At 34.8% G+C, this 16,395-nt stretch overlaps 3 protein-coding genes across 3 annotated transcripts; 2 read left to right on the forward strand and 1 right to left on the reverse strand.

Moving 5' to 3' along the window:
* Window positions 1-9,140: 9,140 nt before the first annotated feature.
* LOC123886569 (60S ribosomal protein L5-like) lies at window positions 9,141-11,342 on the reverse strand. The gene is made up of 3 exons (XM_045935874.1): window positions 11,094-11,342; window positions 9,349-9,420; window positions 9,141-9,242 (listed from the first exon to the last, which is right to left on the reverse strand). Exons 1-3 carry the CDS (start codon window positions 11,340-11,342, stop codon window positions 9,141-9,143), a joined length of 423 nt encoding a protein of 140 aa, XP_045791830.1.
* A 1,743-nt stretch (window positions 11,343-13,085) lies between these two features.
* LOC123886570 lies at window positions 13,086-13,712 on the forward strand. Its single transcript, XM_045935875.1, has one exon. It carries the CDS (start codon window positions 13,086-13,088, stop codon window positions 13,710-13,712), a length of 627 nt encoding a protein of 208 aa, XP_045791831.1.
* A 15-nt stretch (window positions 13,713-13,727) lies between these two features.
* Window positions 13,728-15,853, forward strand: LOC123886571. Its single transcript, XM_045935876.1, has 2 exons — window positions 13,728-14,714; window positions 14,822-15,853. Exons 1-2 carry the CDS (start codon window positions 13,728-13,730, stop codon window positions 15,851-15,853), a joined length of 2,019 nt encoding a protein of 672 aa, XP_045791832.1.
* The last annotated feature ends 542 nt before the right edge of the window (window positions 15,854-16,395 follow it).

The raw sequence follows: 16,395 nt of genomic DNA on the forward strand, positions 1-16,395 counted from the left end.
TACATGCAGAAATGACTCCGATGTCTAAGTCAGTATAAGTTTGAAGTGGAGGTCAAAGTTAGAGTGAGAGATATCTTATGAGGTGTCGAAGAATTGTACTACTCTGCGGAGGCGTCTTTTCCACATGTGCGACGGCATAAGGCCTCATAAAAATAGGGGCTTCTAAATTTTTTTATAGGATAGCAGTATTAGTAAATGAGAGGTATAAAACTACGGATTGCAAGCTTCAAAATGAGAGATTGTAGAGTTCAAATACCTGAGATTCTCTTTATTCTAAAATGATGAATTTATTAGTTACAAAATGTTCCTAAAAGAGATTTTTTTACAGTGAATAAATTTTTTAGACGCTTTATAGCTAATTGTTATACTATAGTTTTATCAAATGGAGAGACGTGTAATAGAAATTGTCTTGTTTATCAAACTTTTTTTATATTAGTGAAAAAATGATTATTTTTTAGGATTATTGACGTTATTTGTAATTTAAATCAATGACAATTTTTTTGTATTTTTTCTTTTATTAGGGCTTATTTTTAATAATCGCACAGGGTCTCCAAAATGTTGGAGACTTCCCTGCTACTCCGGCCTCTTTTGTAAGCAAAAATTTCTTTTTGCACACTTATTAAAGAGTACATTTTTTATTTTAATTTTATGTGATATTTTTATTGAAATTCATAAAATGACTACGAAATATTAAATATGTATTGAGACTCTACAATCATGTTAAAAGTAAAACAATTTATTAGAATTTGAGAGGCCTATACTCAACCACAAAAGCTAGCTTGAGAGTTGAAGTTTACACTACACTTATAAAAGCTATCTTTACCATATCTCTAGCCAATGTGGGACTTCTAACACAATTAATAAGGATATTTTTGGAAGAATAATATTAAATGAAGTTGATTTTAATAACTTTTTATACTTGAAGTCAAAATATTTTATTAATTTTTGTTTATAAATAACGCCGGAGTGAGTATATATAAGTTGAAGAATGTGATATTGGAGCAATAAATTGAACGTGGAATTGAAGTTGGTCCAACCTAAAAGTCGAAAACAATAGAGATATAACGTCAAACTCAAATCCTAGCCAATAAATTACTACTATTAGTGGTAAATTTTGGTGACAAAGAAAATAAAAGAATGAATGACCGGATGCAGAGTAGCATTGATCTTTAGAGCTTTTAGGTGAAGCACTGCATGGATTGTAATAATGTATTTATTATTAGGGTCTTGTTAACATGTGCCCTAAGGGCACATGATAAGATATACAAAAATAGAAATTCAACATTTAATGATATAAGAAAATTTAATTCTTCAAAAGTCAAAATACACAAATTAGCATTTAATATTTTCTATTTTTACTTCCTTAACATGTGCCTTAAGGGCACAAGTTAACATTCTCCTTATTATTATTTTAGTAAGTAGTATGTGTTTGTTGGCGATTAATTGTATTTGAACGTTTGTTTGAAGAAAGTCACAATTGAGTTAGTTCGGTTTGCCATTCATTGATTACAACAAAAGGCCATTCTACGTACACAGTCAAACTTTGGTGTTTGTCTATCATTTGGGAAATAGTAAAAGTTTATATTATTATTATTATTATTATTATTATTATTATTATTTTTTAACAGACAAAAATTAAATATATATATTAAAATCAATCCAGTAACCTCATTAGCCTCATTAGCAAAAGGTGTACTAAAATTAACTCGCAATTTTTTTTTTCTATTTTAATTATTTTTCTTTCTCTAATACTAATTTTTTGAGGTCAATATTGAAAATAATCATAGTTTTGCCCGGAGGAATTTTTATATTCCTCTAAATTTTTAATTAGAGAAGATAGTAGATGGAGCATTGAATAGTGTGATATATGGGAATGGATTCTCTCAAGTGTAATTTACACTTGAGAGAATAAAGTGTGGTTTGTTACCATTGATCAAGAGAGAGAAACATATAAAAATGTAGAGAAAATGAATTTACACTTGAAAGAATCTATTCCCGCGATATATAATATATCCATTTGGAAATGATATTGATCGGTGAATAGGCTATGTCTTGGTCAAATGTCCCTCATCACTTACCTTTTGTTGATTATTTATATGTTAGTAACATATTCCTAAGTAAAATATTACAATTTTTCATTAATATCTGCTTTATTTGATGAGCTCGGTGGTGCTAAAATTATTATCATGCCATTATTCCTATGTACTACAAGAAATTTGTGAATTTCCCATGAACATTTCTGAGAAAAATTAATTTTTGTTTTTTTGCTTTTTTCAAGAAACATTTCCGAGGAAATATTCCTCACAAACGTTCTTTGACCATTGATATTTGCAGGCGACTGTTCAAAGACATTTAATTCATACATTTTCGAGGAACATTCCTCAGAACTGTTTCAAAAATAAAATTGGACCGTTGCCAATGTATAGTGATCAGCGCTATATATGTATACCTCTGTTTAATTTCAATGTTTTTACACATATCTGCTCTGCCTCATCAGCCGGCCCTAGCTTTTCTTTGGAGAAAAAAAATTCTCCTTTCTTTGTAAGCTCTTTTCTCTTTTGTTCATATATAGGAGAGGGGTGATTTTAGATAATTTTTGGCCTAGAATCACCCCCTACATCTTTTCTTTCCTTCTTTTAACACAAATAAGTAATTTTCACATGGATTAAGTTTTTCTTTTGTGTTTGTTTTTCGTGATTTCGTCGTTGAGTGCGAGTTTGTTTTTCTTTTCTTTCCTTCTTTTCTTTTGTGTTTGTTTTTCACGTAGACATCGCTGAGATTCACAAAGATACTCACACCACGAGCTCGGGTGCCTATGTGGATCAGCGGTATGAGGATACTCAGATGAACTTGTAATTTGATATTTTTGAATTTTTTTCTAATATTTTTATTCACTAATTTTTATTTGACTTTATTAATTATTTATTATTTATGTATACAGAAGTTATACTAGAGCTACATTGCGAAATTTCTGCAAGAACATCCCAAGTATCCCTTCTACGAAGCAATACTTGATATGATTCGACGAGAGATTTGGTTGGAGGTATCCGGACCAAGGAAGAAGAATAAGAAATATGGTTTTGGGAAGCTGGCCTCCAACATTCAGTGTGCAAACCTTCTTCATGTCCCTACACCTGAAGAGAGGTCTCGTACCGTAGTGTTTACCCCTGCAGCGCATGCGGAAATTCAAAGATTGATGCAGGAGTTACAGACACAAAGAGAGGAGATAGCCCGACGGGAAGAGATGCATGCAAGGATGCAAGAAGAAATTAGAAAAGCAATGGACGAGCAAAGAAGAGAAATGAGAGCGTATTTTAAGCAATGGTTAGCTTCTTCATCCAGGAATGCTCCAAATGACGATATCGATTTTTCCTATTAATTATGAGGACTCAGCTGAGTCTGATTATGAGGGTACAAGCGATTGAAATTAAATAATTTATATTATTGTCCTGTTAATTGTATTTTTAATATATGTAATAATATTCGAATATCGACAATTTTTACTTTATCATTTTAAATTTGAATGTATTATCCATTTAACTTTGATTTCAACATCATGTATTTTTCTTTAGCAATGTTGTCCAAAATTTATCATAGATTATGCAGTACAAATTTAGTTGACACTTCTCATCTTTGTGTTAAGGATCATGACACTTTCTTTGGCAAATCAGTGCATCCCCAAAAATTAAGAATTTATTGTGGCGCATTTGTCATGGTTGTTATCTACACCTGTTCGGCTCCGATACAAGGGTATTGAAAGTCCCACATGTTATGTCTTATGTGTGAAAAATGATGAGGATACTTTTCACTTGTTTTTAAATGCAAGAATAGTTACAATATGTTACCAGAACCAATTTTGCAGACATCAAAAGAGCATCCTTGTTGGAACACAATCCACACTATGAATCTCACACACACACACAAACTGGTGTAAAACCATAAAAGCAAAATATGAAACTATGAAACTCAAAATTTATCAACAATGGAGGAATTGATTTGGAAGAGAGAGGAAGAAGATGAATACACTTTAGGGAAAGTTTATTCTCCTTATTCACAATACAAAACTGAATTTTACAATAGATGCAAGTGCATTATATAGCTATAATACTTGCACCCTAAGTTACACACTTGTAACTTCTAACAAACTCCCTAATTATTAGCTAACTAACTAATAACTACTAACTACACTCTAACTAACTTTTATCTAGTTAGCTCATTCTAACTAACTTTTATCAAGTTAGTTAATTACACTTAACTGAAGGGAAATCGATATATCAGAAGCAGCGGAATTTATAAAAAAATTCGATTTCCTTTCCTTGGATCATTACGAAAGAGCAATGAATCAGTGATAGTTTTGTTACCTTACAAATTGTGGAAGAGAAGTTTCGATCACAAGCTGAGCAACCTCGCAAAGCCTCTACTCGTCCACACCGAACGGTTCTCCTCCGGTACCCGATACTAGCCAAGTAATCAGACGTTAGAGAGAAGAGAGTGCTCTTTTGTTTTTCTCAAAAACCAAATTCTGTATCTGACTATGGCACAAGGGTTCTATTTATAGAACCTCTTTGTGTGCTCTCCAAGTCAAGTGATAGTGGACTTCCTTAAGCCCATTAACCTTTTGCCAACTAATTAGCAATTTTTACTAATTGCACCCTATTCATAAGTCTTACTTATGTTTCTCCTTATGACTGTTCATTTGTGTGTGACCCTATAGGATCTTGCCACGTTGGCAATAATATTAAATCCTATTTTAATATTATAAACAGTGAGCGGTATCTAGCAATACATCACTGCTACCCAAGTGACAAGAATGTCAGGTGATCTTACGAAACCTTTCCATGATAATGTATATGTGTACAATTACTCCTTTGTCCTCATATCTTTATTGAACACAAGACATAGATAGTGTCATCCTTGTATAGTTCAATATTTATATTTCTTGATCCCGAAGCATACTGAGTAACGAATAAGTTCAATATCTCATATTGACTTAATTCGGCATGGACATGCAATTTTTCAGTCATGTTCATCAAGAGGCCTAAAGATATATCTCTTCTTATGCAGGAGGGACAAATCTCATCTAGGACACTCATGTCCCTCAGCATGGTTCGTCAAATGCCCATTAACCGACGTTATAATTATCCTGTTACAAATAACGTTTGAGCGACAATAAAACATTTAAGTCCACATCTAGGGATCATAGTGGTTTCAGGTCTAAGAGTGATATACACTATTATCACCATGAGAGTATCTTATGACACTTTCATAACATACTATGTAGTACTCTCATGGTGGGTCAATCCAGTATAAATATTACTCCTAATACTTATACCTATGTATAGACTTAATATCTCATATTCATGACCCGTGAGATGTGGTCATCAGTCTACATACATAATAGTCTCTACGCTTTATTATTATCTCACTTCATATTAAAGCTTGACTACGGATACTTTTAAGAATAGTGTTCTTAAGTTAATGTAATCTCATGATTAAATCTCACTTAATGTTTCATCACATGAACTATCTATCCTAGGGACTTTATTAATCTTTACAACAGGTATAATAAAGAATGCCATACTTTATTTAATAATAAACGTCATGATACATAGCATAAGTTTAACATAAACTATTGGCCTCTAGGGCTTACACTAACAACAACCAATCAAAACACTTTAAAACAAGCTATTGCTTGTAACACAAGTAAACAACAACATATGAATTATAAACTAACAAGCCTGACACTGACACTACTACTTCATTTTCTTCTTGCTACAATAGTTAGACAGGGATGAAGATGGGGAGTTTGCTACAATTATATGGAGTATATGGAATCAACACAGTGACAATGTTTGGTGCATGAGGCTGCTACGCAAGAAGCTGTTTTTTTTTTCTTTTCTTTTTCCGATCAATGAATTTTCTCAATGATTGCAGGAATATCTAAACCATATGCAAACCCTACTGCAGTAGATGTGTTGGCTTAAACCATTGTGATTAACTCGAAAAAACAACCCTAGGGAGAGTAAAATGTAATATTGATGTTTCTTTCCCACCTGGTACAATTGTATTGGAATTGAAATTGAAATTTGTATATGCAACGAGATAAATGCTTTTATTCTTGCTTAAACTAAATGGTTTAAACTAAGATGTTGGGTTCATGTTGGAAAAACTCTTGGTTTCTCTCTGCTTTACGTTGGGTGCATGAACTCAATTTCATTACGGTTAATTTTGAACTAAATTCGAAATTGGCAGTTGATAGTTTTCGTTCTCACAATAAAGACTTTACTGAGTTTGACGATGTTAATGATATCCAAATTATGGTTGATTTTTCATACTATACTCAACACAATTTAATTAATGATATCCTATAAGCAATTTCTAGTAAAAAAAAGATATATAGTGATAGGACTCGATCTCGATTACAACTGAACATTGATCAAATAGGAAATATAGAACTGAATAGTAACAAACTTTATATTGATAATCCAATGGAATCAAGTGATTCTATGGCTGAAAATACAATATAGATTGAATGATAAAATGCTAAAGATAAACTAGGCAATTCAAGAAGCCTAGGGATCTCTCAAGTAGAGTGACTACTAAAAATCAATTGCATAATTCCCTACTCAACATTCTTTCATCTTATAACCATCAGATCTCGATCTACTTTTCCTTTCCTCACTAAATAAGGAAACATTCTTATAAGGGAATGATTCGCTGTATTCCTCTGCCCACGTTTCCTTTTATAAACCATGTCATAACTATCATATAGTTTTGTCAAACTGACTATACACTGTTCTTCTAAAAACGACACTTAGTCTTTGAATCATCCACATTCACTACTATGTCAAAATACAAGTTTTGATAAAGATTTTTTTGTTCTGATACAAATTAACTCTCAACAAATAGAATGAGATAGCTTTCAAAAGAAAGGATAAAACATTATGGCTCTCATAAGAGAGGTGTCCATGCCTTATGACTTTGGGTGGAGATGTGACGTATCCCTCTCTCGTGGTCTTGGAGCATTGATCACATTGTTTTCCTTAGGATCCTTTCTTGAGTTCTTAAATAAATAAATAAGGATAAAGAAATTTGAGAGGACAAGATCAAACTCAAAGGTACAAATCAAAAAGGACCGATAATATCAACCTCATTAAAATCCTTACCATTAAAACTCAAGTTAGGATCCTCTTTATTTTTTTTCTCCATTTATTTTCTCCATTATTATAGCTTTGAAGAATTTTAGAATGTTTATTAAGTAATAGGATCCACAAAGTGTCACATAATTGTATTGTATTTATATTTTCAAAATTTAATAATTGCAAAAATAGAAAGATTTAGGTGAGTCATCACCTAAGCATTAATGATTAGGCACAACCAATAAAATTCTTACAACTCATTAATATATTAAATGATTATAAATAATTAATAGAGTATTAATAAAATCAAACCTGAACAAATCTAAAAAATAGGGAAATAATTAATAGAGTATAGCTCAATGTTTTTTTTTTTGACACAAGAGTATAGCTCAATGTTAATATAGTTAGATCATTGCCAAAACGATGAACTAGCAATTTATGTAGTGAATATATATAGGTGGTAGTATTGTGCTTTCTTTGTGTCAGAATTTTTTTGTAGTGAATTTAGCACCTTTTGTGCCCATTTCACTCTTTAAAAAAAAATTGCTTTTCCAAAAAAAAAAAACATTGTATTTTCTTCTGTATATATAATCTTTTCTTTTTTTAGTTGTATTTACATATTCTTTTTTTTTCTTCTTTATTTTTTATTTTTTTATAAGCCGTACGTATTTTTTTCATGAGCTTATAATTTTTTTTATATGCACGTATTTTAATAAACTAATTCAATTTGATTATAGCATATTAAATTTTCTCCGAGATTCTTACTAGAAAAAATTAAATATTAATTAAATATATTTCTTTTTTATGTCGTTTGATACTTATAAACTAATTCAACCGTTAATATATTAATGAGTTGTAAGAATTTTATAAGTTGTGCCTAATCATTAATACTTAGGTGAGGACTCACCTAAGAATTTCTCAAAAAAGAGTGCTGAATAAAATAACAAGCAAAGAGAAAGCTTTCAAAATACACTAGGAAAATATACTGGAATGAGTTCCTACCACATCACACCAATGAACAAGTAGTTCGGCGAAATCTAGCCCATTTATGTAATGGGCCATTTATGTCGAAGCGATTTGGATCTGTTTATATAAAGCTCTTGTTAAAGAAAATTACTTTTTCCGCCCAGTTTTTCGCATGTCCTACGCCTTTCCCATTTTACCCTTTCACTACTTAAGTAGCGGACGTTATAAAAATGATTTTTTTTTTTAGAAAAATAACGTCAGCTACTTAAGTAGAGACATTATAAAGGTATGGTGTTTTGGGGGTGTCTGCTACTTAAGTAGTGGACGAGGGTGTTTTGGTAAATTCGTAGGGTGCACGCCAGAATCAATATGGTGGCAAAAGTAAACCTCCTTGTTAAAAACATAAACTATATAAATGATCCATATAATATATGACATTGATCGCAATATCTTTAAGTAACCTAATAGCTAGAAATGTATTGAGATTTGGGGTTCGAACCCAAACTTCTGCATATAAATGCAATATCTTTATAACTGAGCTGTACTCATAGAGATAAATCACCTTATATAACCTTGGGTTGGTGCATTGGTATTGGCTTGGGACCTGAGAGTGTGCTCCTCTTGTGGTCTGAGGTTCGATTCTCTCTGGCGCCAATTTGGATGGGCTAATTTAACTTCTTCAAAAAAAAGTATAAAAAATGTGATGTATTGCAATCTGTAAACAATTTACTATAAAAATCATACGAAGCACCAAAGACATCAAACATGACACTATCACGTCAAACTAGTAATAGTTTGAGAAGATTTAAATGTAACTACACGTGTCAGTGTCATGTTGTGTCAGACACCAACAAATGTTAAACACCAAAATTGTCTTCAATCTAATCTAAAGTGTCTGTGCCACTTAAAAAAGTAATTCAAAGTTAGCTAAGATAGCACTCAGCTAGCAACAAGCATTTAAACTTTATAAACATCGAATACATGAGATGGATACAAACACATGAATGACACATTCATAATGATTTGTTTACCACTTTACCTCTTGCATTGTGGTTCTTTGGTGGTTGAATCTATCCCATGCTTGATATATTCACTGAAGTGTGACTTATATTTCTCTGGTTCATCTTCCATCAGAACCTACAATGAATACTATAAAATATAAAGGTTGTACCAAAATTTCTTGAAACCCTTACAATGAATGCACTAAAAATAAGGGCAACAAAAATACAAAATTTGCACTTGCCTTCATATAGGAAGAAACATGTCCACCAAAGATATATTTGCGCTGAACCTCGGCATCAAGCTCTTTCTTCTCCTAGTAAAAACCAGCAAACCATTTATCACTGTGAGGAATATCCAAACCCCCATCCAACGCTCCCTGTAGTTCATAAAAACTATTTAAAACCACCGGCAAGAGCGCAACAAACTAGCCTATTCCATTTCATTTCACTTCATTCTACACTATACCACTAATCGTAGCTATTCAGATGCACCAAAGACGCGGTTGACAGTTGTGGTTTTAACAGGACAAACATCAAGGAGAGAACGGAATGGCCGGCCTTCTAGTGTTAGCAGGCTCAACTGAATATGATCAGACCAAAATTAATCTGCCACGACCAATATTTGACAACACCGAGTACACCTGGAGGTGGTGTCCTTATAATCTTTGAATGTATTGAAATTACAAAAAAAAACTATCCTGATAATTTGGTCTCTTTTAAGTTTATCCACTTATTCTTATTTTAGTTTCAAACATATTCTTTGAAGGACTAATTAATATGAATAAAATTTAACCGAGTCAATCACCATTTTGAAATATTTATACAAAGTTGGAGATTAATTTGGTGGTTTATTGGATTACAATCAATTAAGGTGGTGAGTCTTGACAAGCTTCAGCAGAACTAATGAAGAAAGGAGATGCTAACCATTTCAAATGAGTGATGACCTGCACTGCAATAGAGACAGGGAAGTAGCTAAGGAGAGGAGTGGAAAAAACCGAAATCAAAAAATAAATAAAAAACTTTGTTGGAGTTAAAGGAGGGTTCAGTGCAAGGTTTGGTTTGGGCTGGTCATGGAGTTTTTCATCTTGTTTTTTTTTTTTTTGCTGGCCCAACATATATTAAACAACGAGTTCTTCTTTTCGTGCCCCATGAGTTTTCAATTTTACCCCCTCACTAGCGAGTGTGTGAAATTGTAAAAAATGGAAAAAAAGGGTTCGTCGGTTACTCATATCGATCCCACCTGTGTTAGTCACCATGGTTGGAAGCGATATGGTAATCGATGAATGAAATTTTGTGTCCAAATTGGAAACGAGATGACTATCTGAAACAGAGACCACTCAAATGGGACTTTCCCATGCACAAACGAGATTGTCCGATGTTGCTAAACTGATACGCGAAAAGCTAAGTGGTCGCCTGGAGGATCGAAAACGAAACTTGGGTCTTACCACCAGAGAACAGTGAAGAATCTCACCCGATTCTTCTCCATTAAGGGGGCACAAATTCACAAGAGGAACATGCACCTCTTTTATCCCTTGGTGGGAACTTCCCGTTTGGTCCTCATTTGAATTTAATTTTGAGTAATTTTTCTGACTAATAACAATATTTCTGATGTAATTGTTTTATGTTCCGAGAATAGGCATGGCAATAAAACCCATACCCATGGGTACCCGCCCAAACCCGCTTTGACGGGGAAAACCTGAGTTGACTGGGTTTGGGTTTGAGTTTTTCCCGATTTCAAAAGTTAGGTTTGGGGCGGGTAATGGGGACAATGATACCCACCCCGAACCCGCCCCGCCTATATTAAAATGATTTTACCTATTTTACATTCGAAACCCTTAAACAATTTAAATTTCTTAAATTACATTCATATGTTTATTTTTAATTTGAGTATTAAACAAACCTAAATATAAAATAGTAAATTTGAAATAAATGGGACTATGAATCAGATAAATTAACTACTTCAACTTTATTCTCCCCGGGTTCTCACATTGCCGTCATTTTGAAGTTTCATGTTGGTGCACAAGACGCTTCCGTCCAAGAAGATTGACGGACAACGATATTCAACATCGGCCACCCTTCTTGCATCACTACAGTTGAGACAACCGTTGAGTTGGCTTAACTGGTGCTTCAGATCAGCTAGTGTAACATCAACGTGGATCCTAAAAAGATTCAGTTTTCCGTTGTTGTAGTACACTGCAACTAGGTGAGTGTTCTTCCGGACTTGATAAATGTTCATGTTTTGTGTTGTGAGTTGAGACTGAACCAAACACCCCTATTTACACAGGTTTTTGGCGCGTTTTGGTGTTTGTTATATATAGGGAAGAGTTTTGCTCACTACGTAGAGAATGATGTTTTTTTCAAATCCAGGTGTTGTTTCATCTAGGGGCGTGAAAGGTGCAAATGTTGGAGTTATGTAAAAAAAATCAGCACTGCTACATATGTTCGCTACCTAGATAGCGAGGGGGTATTTTGATAATTTTATGAGGCACATGAGAAATGGTACGAGCGTAAAAAAAAAAAAAACTCTCTTAAACAATAAGTAACCTTCTTTTTGGACTCTAAAAATTTGATGTCTTGGAATATATCTTATCTGAAGTTCGTCATACCATCTTACGAGGTATTGTCTGTAAACTAGTATAAAATTGGTGGAAATATATGATATCAATGTTTGAGAAGCATGCCCAAAGTTCAATTTAATGGCTTCTCCTTCTTCTATTTTTCTTCTATAACTTTAAGCCACTTTTTTTAAAATAAGAGCTTCATATAAAATGTGTTTGGCCCAACTTCTACCTTAAAGGAGAAAAGAAGCTAAAAAAACGCTGGGCAAAAATAGCCTTAGTCTTATTAAAATACATCATAAAATCTCATTATTAATTGGATAGTTGTCCAAATTTATAAAATATACATTTAAAAAATTTGAATTACCGAAAATTAAATACCTTAAAAAATAAAGTCATCCAAACAAACATTACATTAGATATAAATCGACACCCAATAAAATCGAAACATAAATTGTCATTGATAGGCTAAAATTTTACACTCTTAATTTTTCTCAGGTGAGCCATTTTAAACCTAAATCCGACCGAACGGGCAAACCCTCTACAAACTTACTAGTTTGTCTTATTTTTTCTTTAAAACTATAAATCACAACAAACAAAGTTGCCCTGCCCAACCCATGTTCTAAGCTTGCCCATTAATCTTTATTAATTGACTGACTCACACACTCACACTCATAATAATGAAGTTTTCTCTTCCGACCCCCCTCAATTCTTTTATACCCCCCGAAAATCTCATTTTGCCTCTTGCGGTATAAAAAATTTTTGCTAGAAAACTTCGATTTTTCGAACCGCAGGCCAAGGACTTCGGTTTATATAAACCACTCGCTGAATTACTTCGATTTATGTTAACCGAAGTGTTTCTATATATAAATACTCTGCTGTCACTTCATATTCTACACAAAACGAAAATAAAAAAAGCTTACGGGAAGAAGATCGATTTTTCACGCATTTGAGGCTTGAAATCAAGATTGAAGCATCATCTAATGGATTCAACACGCACCAAAGCTCAGAACTCAGGTAAACACCGATTTAAATTCGTTTTTTCTAGCTATCACAGGCTCTGTTTTCGTAGGGGTTCTGACAGTAACCCTTCGGTTAATGGAAACCGAAGTATAGGTTACATGACCTTCGGGTTATACGAACCGAAATATTGGTCCATTGCCTTTGGCTTGACTTGACTTCATATTGACTTATAAATTGTACTCCTAATTGCATAATAGTGTCATATGTGTTTAATTAGTATTGTAATAGGATTGTAACTATTATATGTGGTTGATTGATTGTTTTTGCATTTGCTTATGTTGTAGTTATGGATGGCGAAATTTACGAAGTTGACGAAGTTAAACCGAGGCGACATGTTGTGCTTGGCCTTTTTGCAACGGGCATTGTTTTAGCTGGTGCTCAACCAAGTAATCCTCCTAATGTTAGGCGTGTCAGAAAGTTTAAGGTTCGCCATTATAGTTAGGCGATCCGGTTCGGGCGAAAAGATAAAGGCTCAATCGGTGTTAGAGTGTGAACGTAGTGGGAAGTATGTTCCAGCCAAGAAGAAGTTGAAATCTGATTCGTCCGGAACGAGAAAATGCGAATGTCCATTCCGACTTCGTGGTTATTACAACAAGGAAACAAAGCTATGGCGTTTAACTCTTGTCAACGGTATGCATAACCACGAGTTGGACAAAGGGCTTGAAGGACATCTCGTGGCGGGTCGTTTGAAACCGCAGGAGAAGGATTTTATGGACGAGATGACAAGGAATGTGGTGGCTCCAAAAAACATATTTTCCACATTAAAGGAAAGAGATCCAGAGAACAAGACCTCGGAAAAGCAAGTGTACAACGCTCGTCATAGGTACAGAGCTAAAATGAGGGCATCCATGACTGAGATGCAACAATTATGCAAAAAGCTTGACGATAACAAATACTTATTCAAGTATCGGACGGTTGTTGAAGATGGAGTTGAACATCTTCAAGATATATTCTTTGCACATCCAAGATCCGTAACGTTGTTAAATTCTTTTCATACTGTGTTGATGATGGACTCCACATACTAAACAAGCAAGTACAAAATGCCGCTTTTTGAGATAGTCGGAGTCACTTCGACCGAAAAGACATTCAACGTTGTTTTTGCCTGGCTCAGTAACGAAAAGGAAGACAACTTTATATGGGCTCTGCAACAACTGCGTTGTCTGTTAAGGCGTGAAGCAAATTTGCCGAAGATTATCTTGACGGATAGAGATTTGGCATTGATGAATGCTATTCTGGCTGTGTTTCCAGAAGCGGCAGCGTTGGTTTGTCGGTTCCATGGTACGAAGAATGTGAGGACCAAGGCAGCCGAGCTGGTCAAGGTGAGGGATGGTGAAAAGGTCAAGGCGTTGGACATGAGGGAAAAAGTCTGTTCGGCTTTTGCGGATGTGTTAGATTCGTGTACCGAGGCCGAGTATACTGAAAATGTTATGACTTTTAGGAAGTTATGTGAGAGGTGGCCAAAATTTGTGCAGTACGTTGAAGAGACAATTTTGGACACCGACAAAGAGAGGGTTGTGAGTGCGTGGGTGGACAAGTATATGCACATGGGCAACCATACCACAAATAGAGCCGAAAGCGCCCACGATGTCTTGAAAGGTTACTTGACCGACGGTCTCAGTGATTTGGTGAAGGGTTGGGAATCGATACACAGAATGTTAGGCAATCAATTCACCCAATTACAAACTGAATTTGGCCACAACATGTCTGTTTATGGACACACATACCGGGATCAAACTCTTTACTCAACTTTGATGTTTAATGTCTCTAGATGTGCATTGAAATATATTCACACTGAATCAAAAAGAGTTGAGTTTACTGGTATGGGTAGCATGAAGTGTAGTTGTCTAATGAGGACTAACTATGGGCTGCCATGTGCGTGTTTGATTGCCAAGAAACTGCTACACAATAAGCCCATTAGACTTGATGAGGTGTATAAACATTGGAAGATAATGTGTTTCCAAGATGAAGAAGTTGGTGGCGACGTCGAGGACGATTATGCGTGCACGGCAGAGTGGCAAGCAATTCAGGTGAGTGTTTATTAAACGCATAATTTCTAATATCTTTATTTTACGATTTTACGATTATTATGCGTTGGTTTTTAATTTTTAATGGCATAATTTTTTGTTTGTTTTAGGAACGATTAAGGACAGCTGATGTAAGCATGAAAAATGAGATCCGAGATCAACTCCGCAAGATTGCGTTTCCTGTAATCACCGATGTGGAGCCTCTGACCACAAATGTAAAATCAAAAGGGGCTAAAAAGAAAAAGGTGGTCCGTGGAACAAGATCCACCAGCAGAGATAAGTCTCAATGGGAGCATGTTGAAGAATATTTCACGGAGACACAAGCTTCGCAATCATCAAAGCCGTCTCCGTCAATTTCGTCCCACTCAAGGCCATCATCATCACAACCTATCGCATCAAACCCTATGCCTACGGTGTTTGAAGCTCCTCCTACTGTGTCCAACCCATTGCCTCTAACCTCATCTCAAATTTTTGGCATTAACCACATGCCAAAATTCATGCATCCCTTCATTGAAGATATCACCAATGTGGACGGTGACGGCTATTGTGGGTACCGTGCCGTTGCATTGGCTCAGAGAGGCAACCAAGAGGATTTTGAGCTAATATGGTGCAGCATGAGCAGGGAGTTGAGATTGAATAAGGATATGTATGTTGCTATTTTTGGTTGCGAGAAGCGTTACCAATATATTTGTGATGCACTACTCCCACCCCCGAGGACGAGACAACGTAATAGTAATAGGAATAGTGTTGCACCGAGGGATAAATGGTTCACATTGCCGAATATGGGACATGTCGTGGCCACCATCTTGGATAGAGTAGTTGTTCAGCTCTCCATACTTCAAAACGGACCTGGTGAAACCTTTTTCCCATTGCTTTCCGTTCCGGCACCAAACCCGTCTTCAAAGGTTATTTGCCTTGGCGCGTTACCGGATCACTATGTTTTGGTAAAGCTGAAAGTTGGATGTCCGATACCCAAATCAAACAAATCGTGGAAGCAATATTGTGCTAAACAAAGTTTGGGTTGGGAAGATTCATTCATAGCTGCGCAACATAGGTTCGAGGAGATGATGAGCACCGAGAACGTTGTCCCCATCAAAACAGTTGGTGCAGGCAGTAGAGAAACTCCATTGGTGATTGACTGATCATTTGGCCTATTTTAATGTATTTTACGTTGTTATATATTTTAATGTAAAGAACATCCATTTTGTAATGATATGAATCGAGATGTAATGACATCCATTTTGTAATGAAATATATTGAAGTGATTTGGTTTTGTGTAATTGTTTGTGTCAATATAATGATATTGGTTGAAGTAATTTTGATGTTGTGTAATTGTATGAATTTCTTTTCTATTATGAATGTGTCTAAACAGCATAAACAATGGATTTCGCGTGGATGTCATTCCATGGAATATACAATGTTACATTATGATTTGCTGCCATGAAAATATATTTCGGTAAATACGTACCAGAATGTTCCCAGATTTCGGTAAACATCTGCCGAACTGGCCTAATTCCAATGAGCCAACGAAATTTTCGGTACATCTGTACCGAAATCTGGGCACGTTTCGGTACGTCTGTACCAAACGATATATTTCGGTAAATACCTGCCGAATTGCCCTAATTCCAGTGAGCCACAGAAAATTTCGGTTCTCATTTACCGAAATCTGGGAACTTCAGGTACG

Source organism: Trifolium pratense, linkage group LG5 (assembly GCF_020283565.1).
Source record: "Trifolium pratense cultivar HEN17-A07 linkage group LG5, ARS_RC_1.1, whole genome shotgun sequence".
NCBI lineage: Eukaryota > Viridiplantae > Streptophyta > Magnoliopsida > Fabales > Fabaceae > Trifolium > Trifolium pratense.

What these genes read in the sequence shown, in the direction of transcription:
- LOC123886569 (XM_045935874.1), bottom strand. Translation starts at nt 11,342, where the DNA reads ATGAACATTTATCAAGTCCGGAAGAACACTCACCTAGTTGCAGTGTAC. An exon ending in AACTTCAAAATGACGGCAAT is followed by an intron (nt 9,421 to 11,093) that starts GTGAGAACCCGG and finishes GGTTTTTACTAG; the next exon opens with GAGAAGAAAGAGCTTGATGC. An exon ending in ATGTTTCTTCCTATATGAAG is followed by an intron (nt 9,243 to 9,348) that starts GCAAGTGCAAAT and finishes TATTCATTGTAG; the next exon opens with GTTCTGATGGAAGATGAACC.
- LOC123886571 (XM_045935876.1), top strand. Translation starts at nt 13,728, where the DNA reads ATGCCGCTTTTTGAGATAGTCGGAGTCACTTCGACCGAAAAGACATTC. An exon ending in CAGAGTGGCAAGCAATTCAG is followed by an intron (nt 14,715 to 14,821) that starts GTGAGTGTTTAT and finishes TGTTTGTTTTAG; the next exon opens with GAACGATTAAGGACAGCTGA.
- LOC123886570 (XM_045935875.1), top strand. Translation starts at nt 13,086, where the DNA reads ATGTTAGGCGTGTCAGAAAGTTTAAGGTTCGCCATTATAGTTAGGCGA.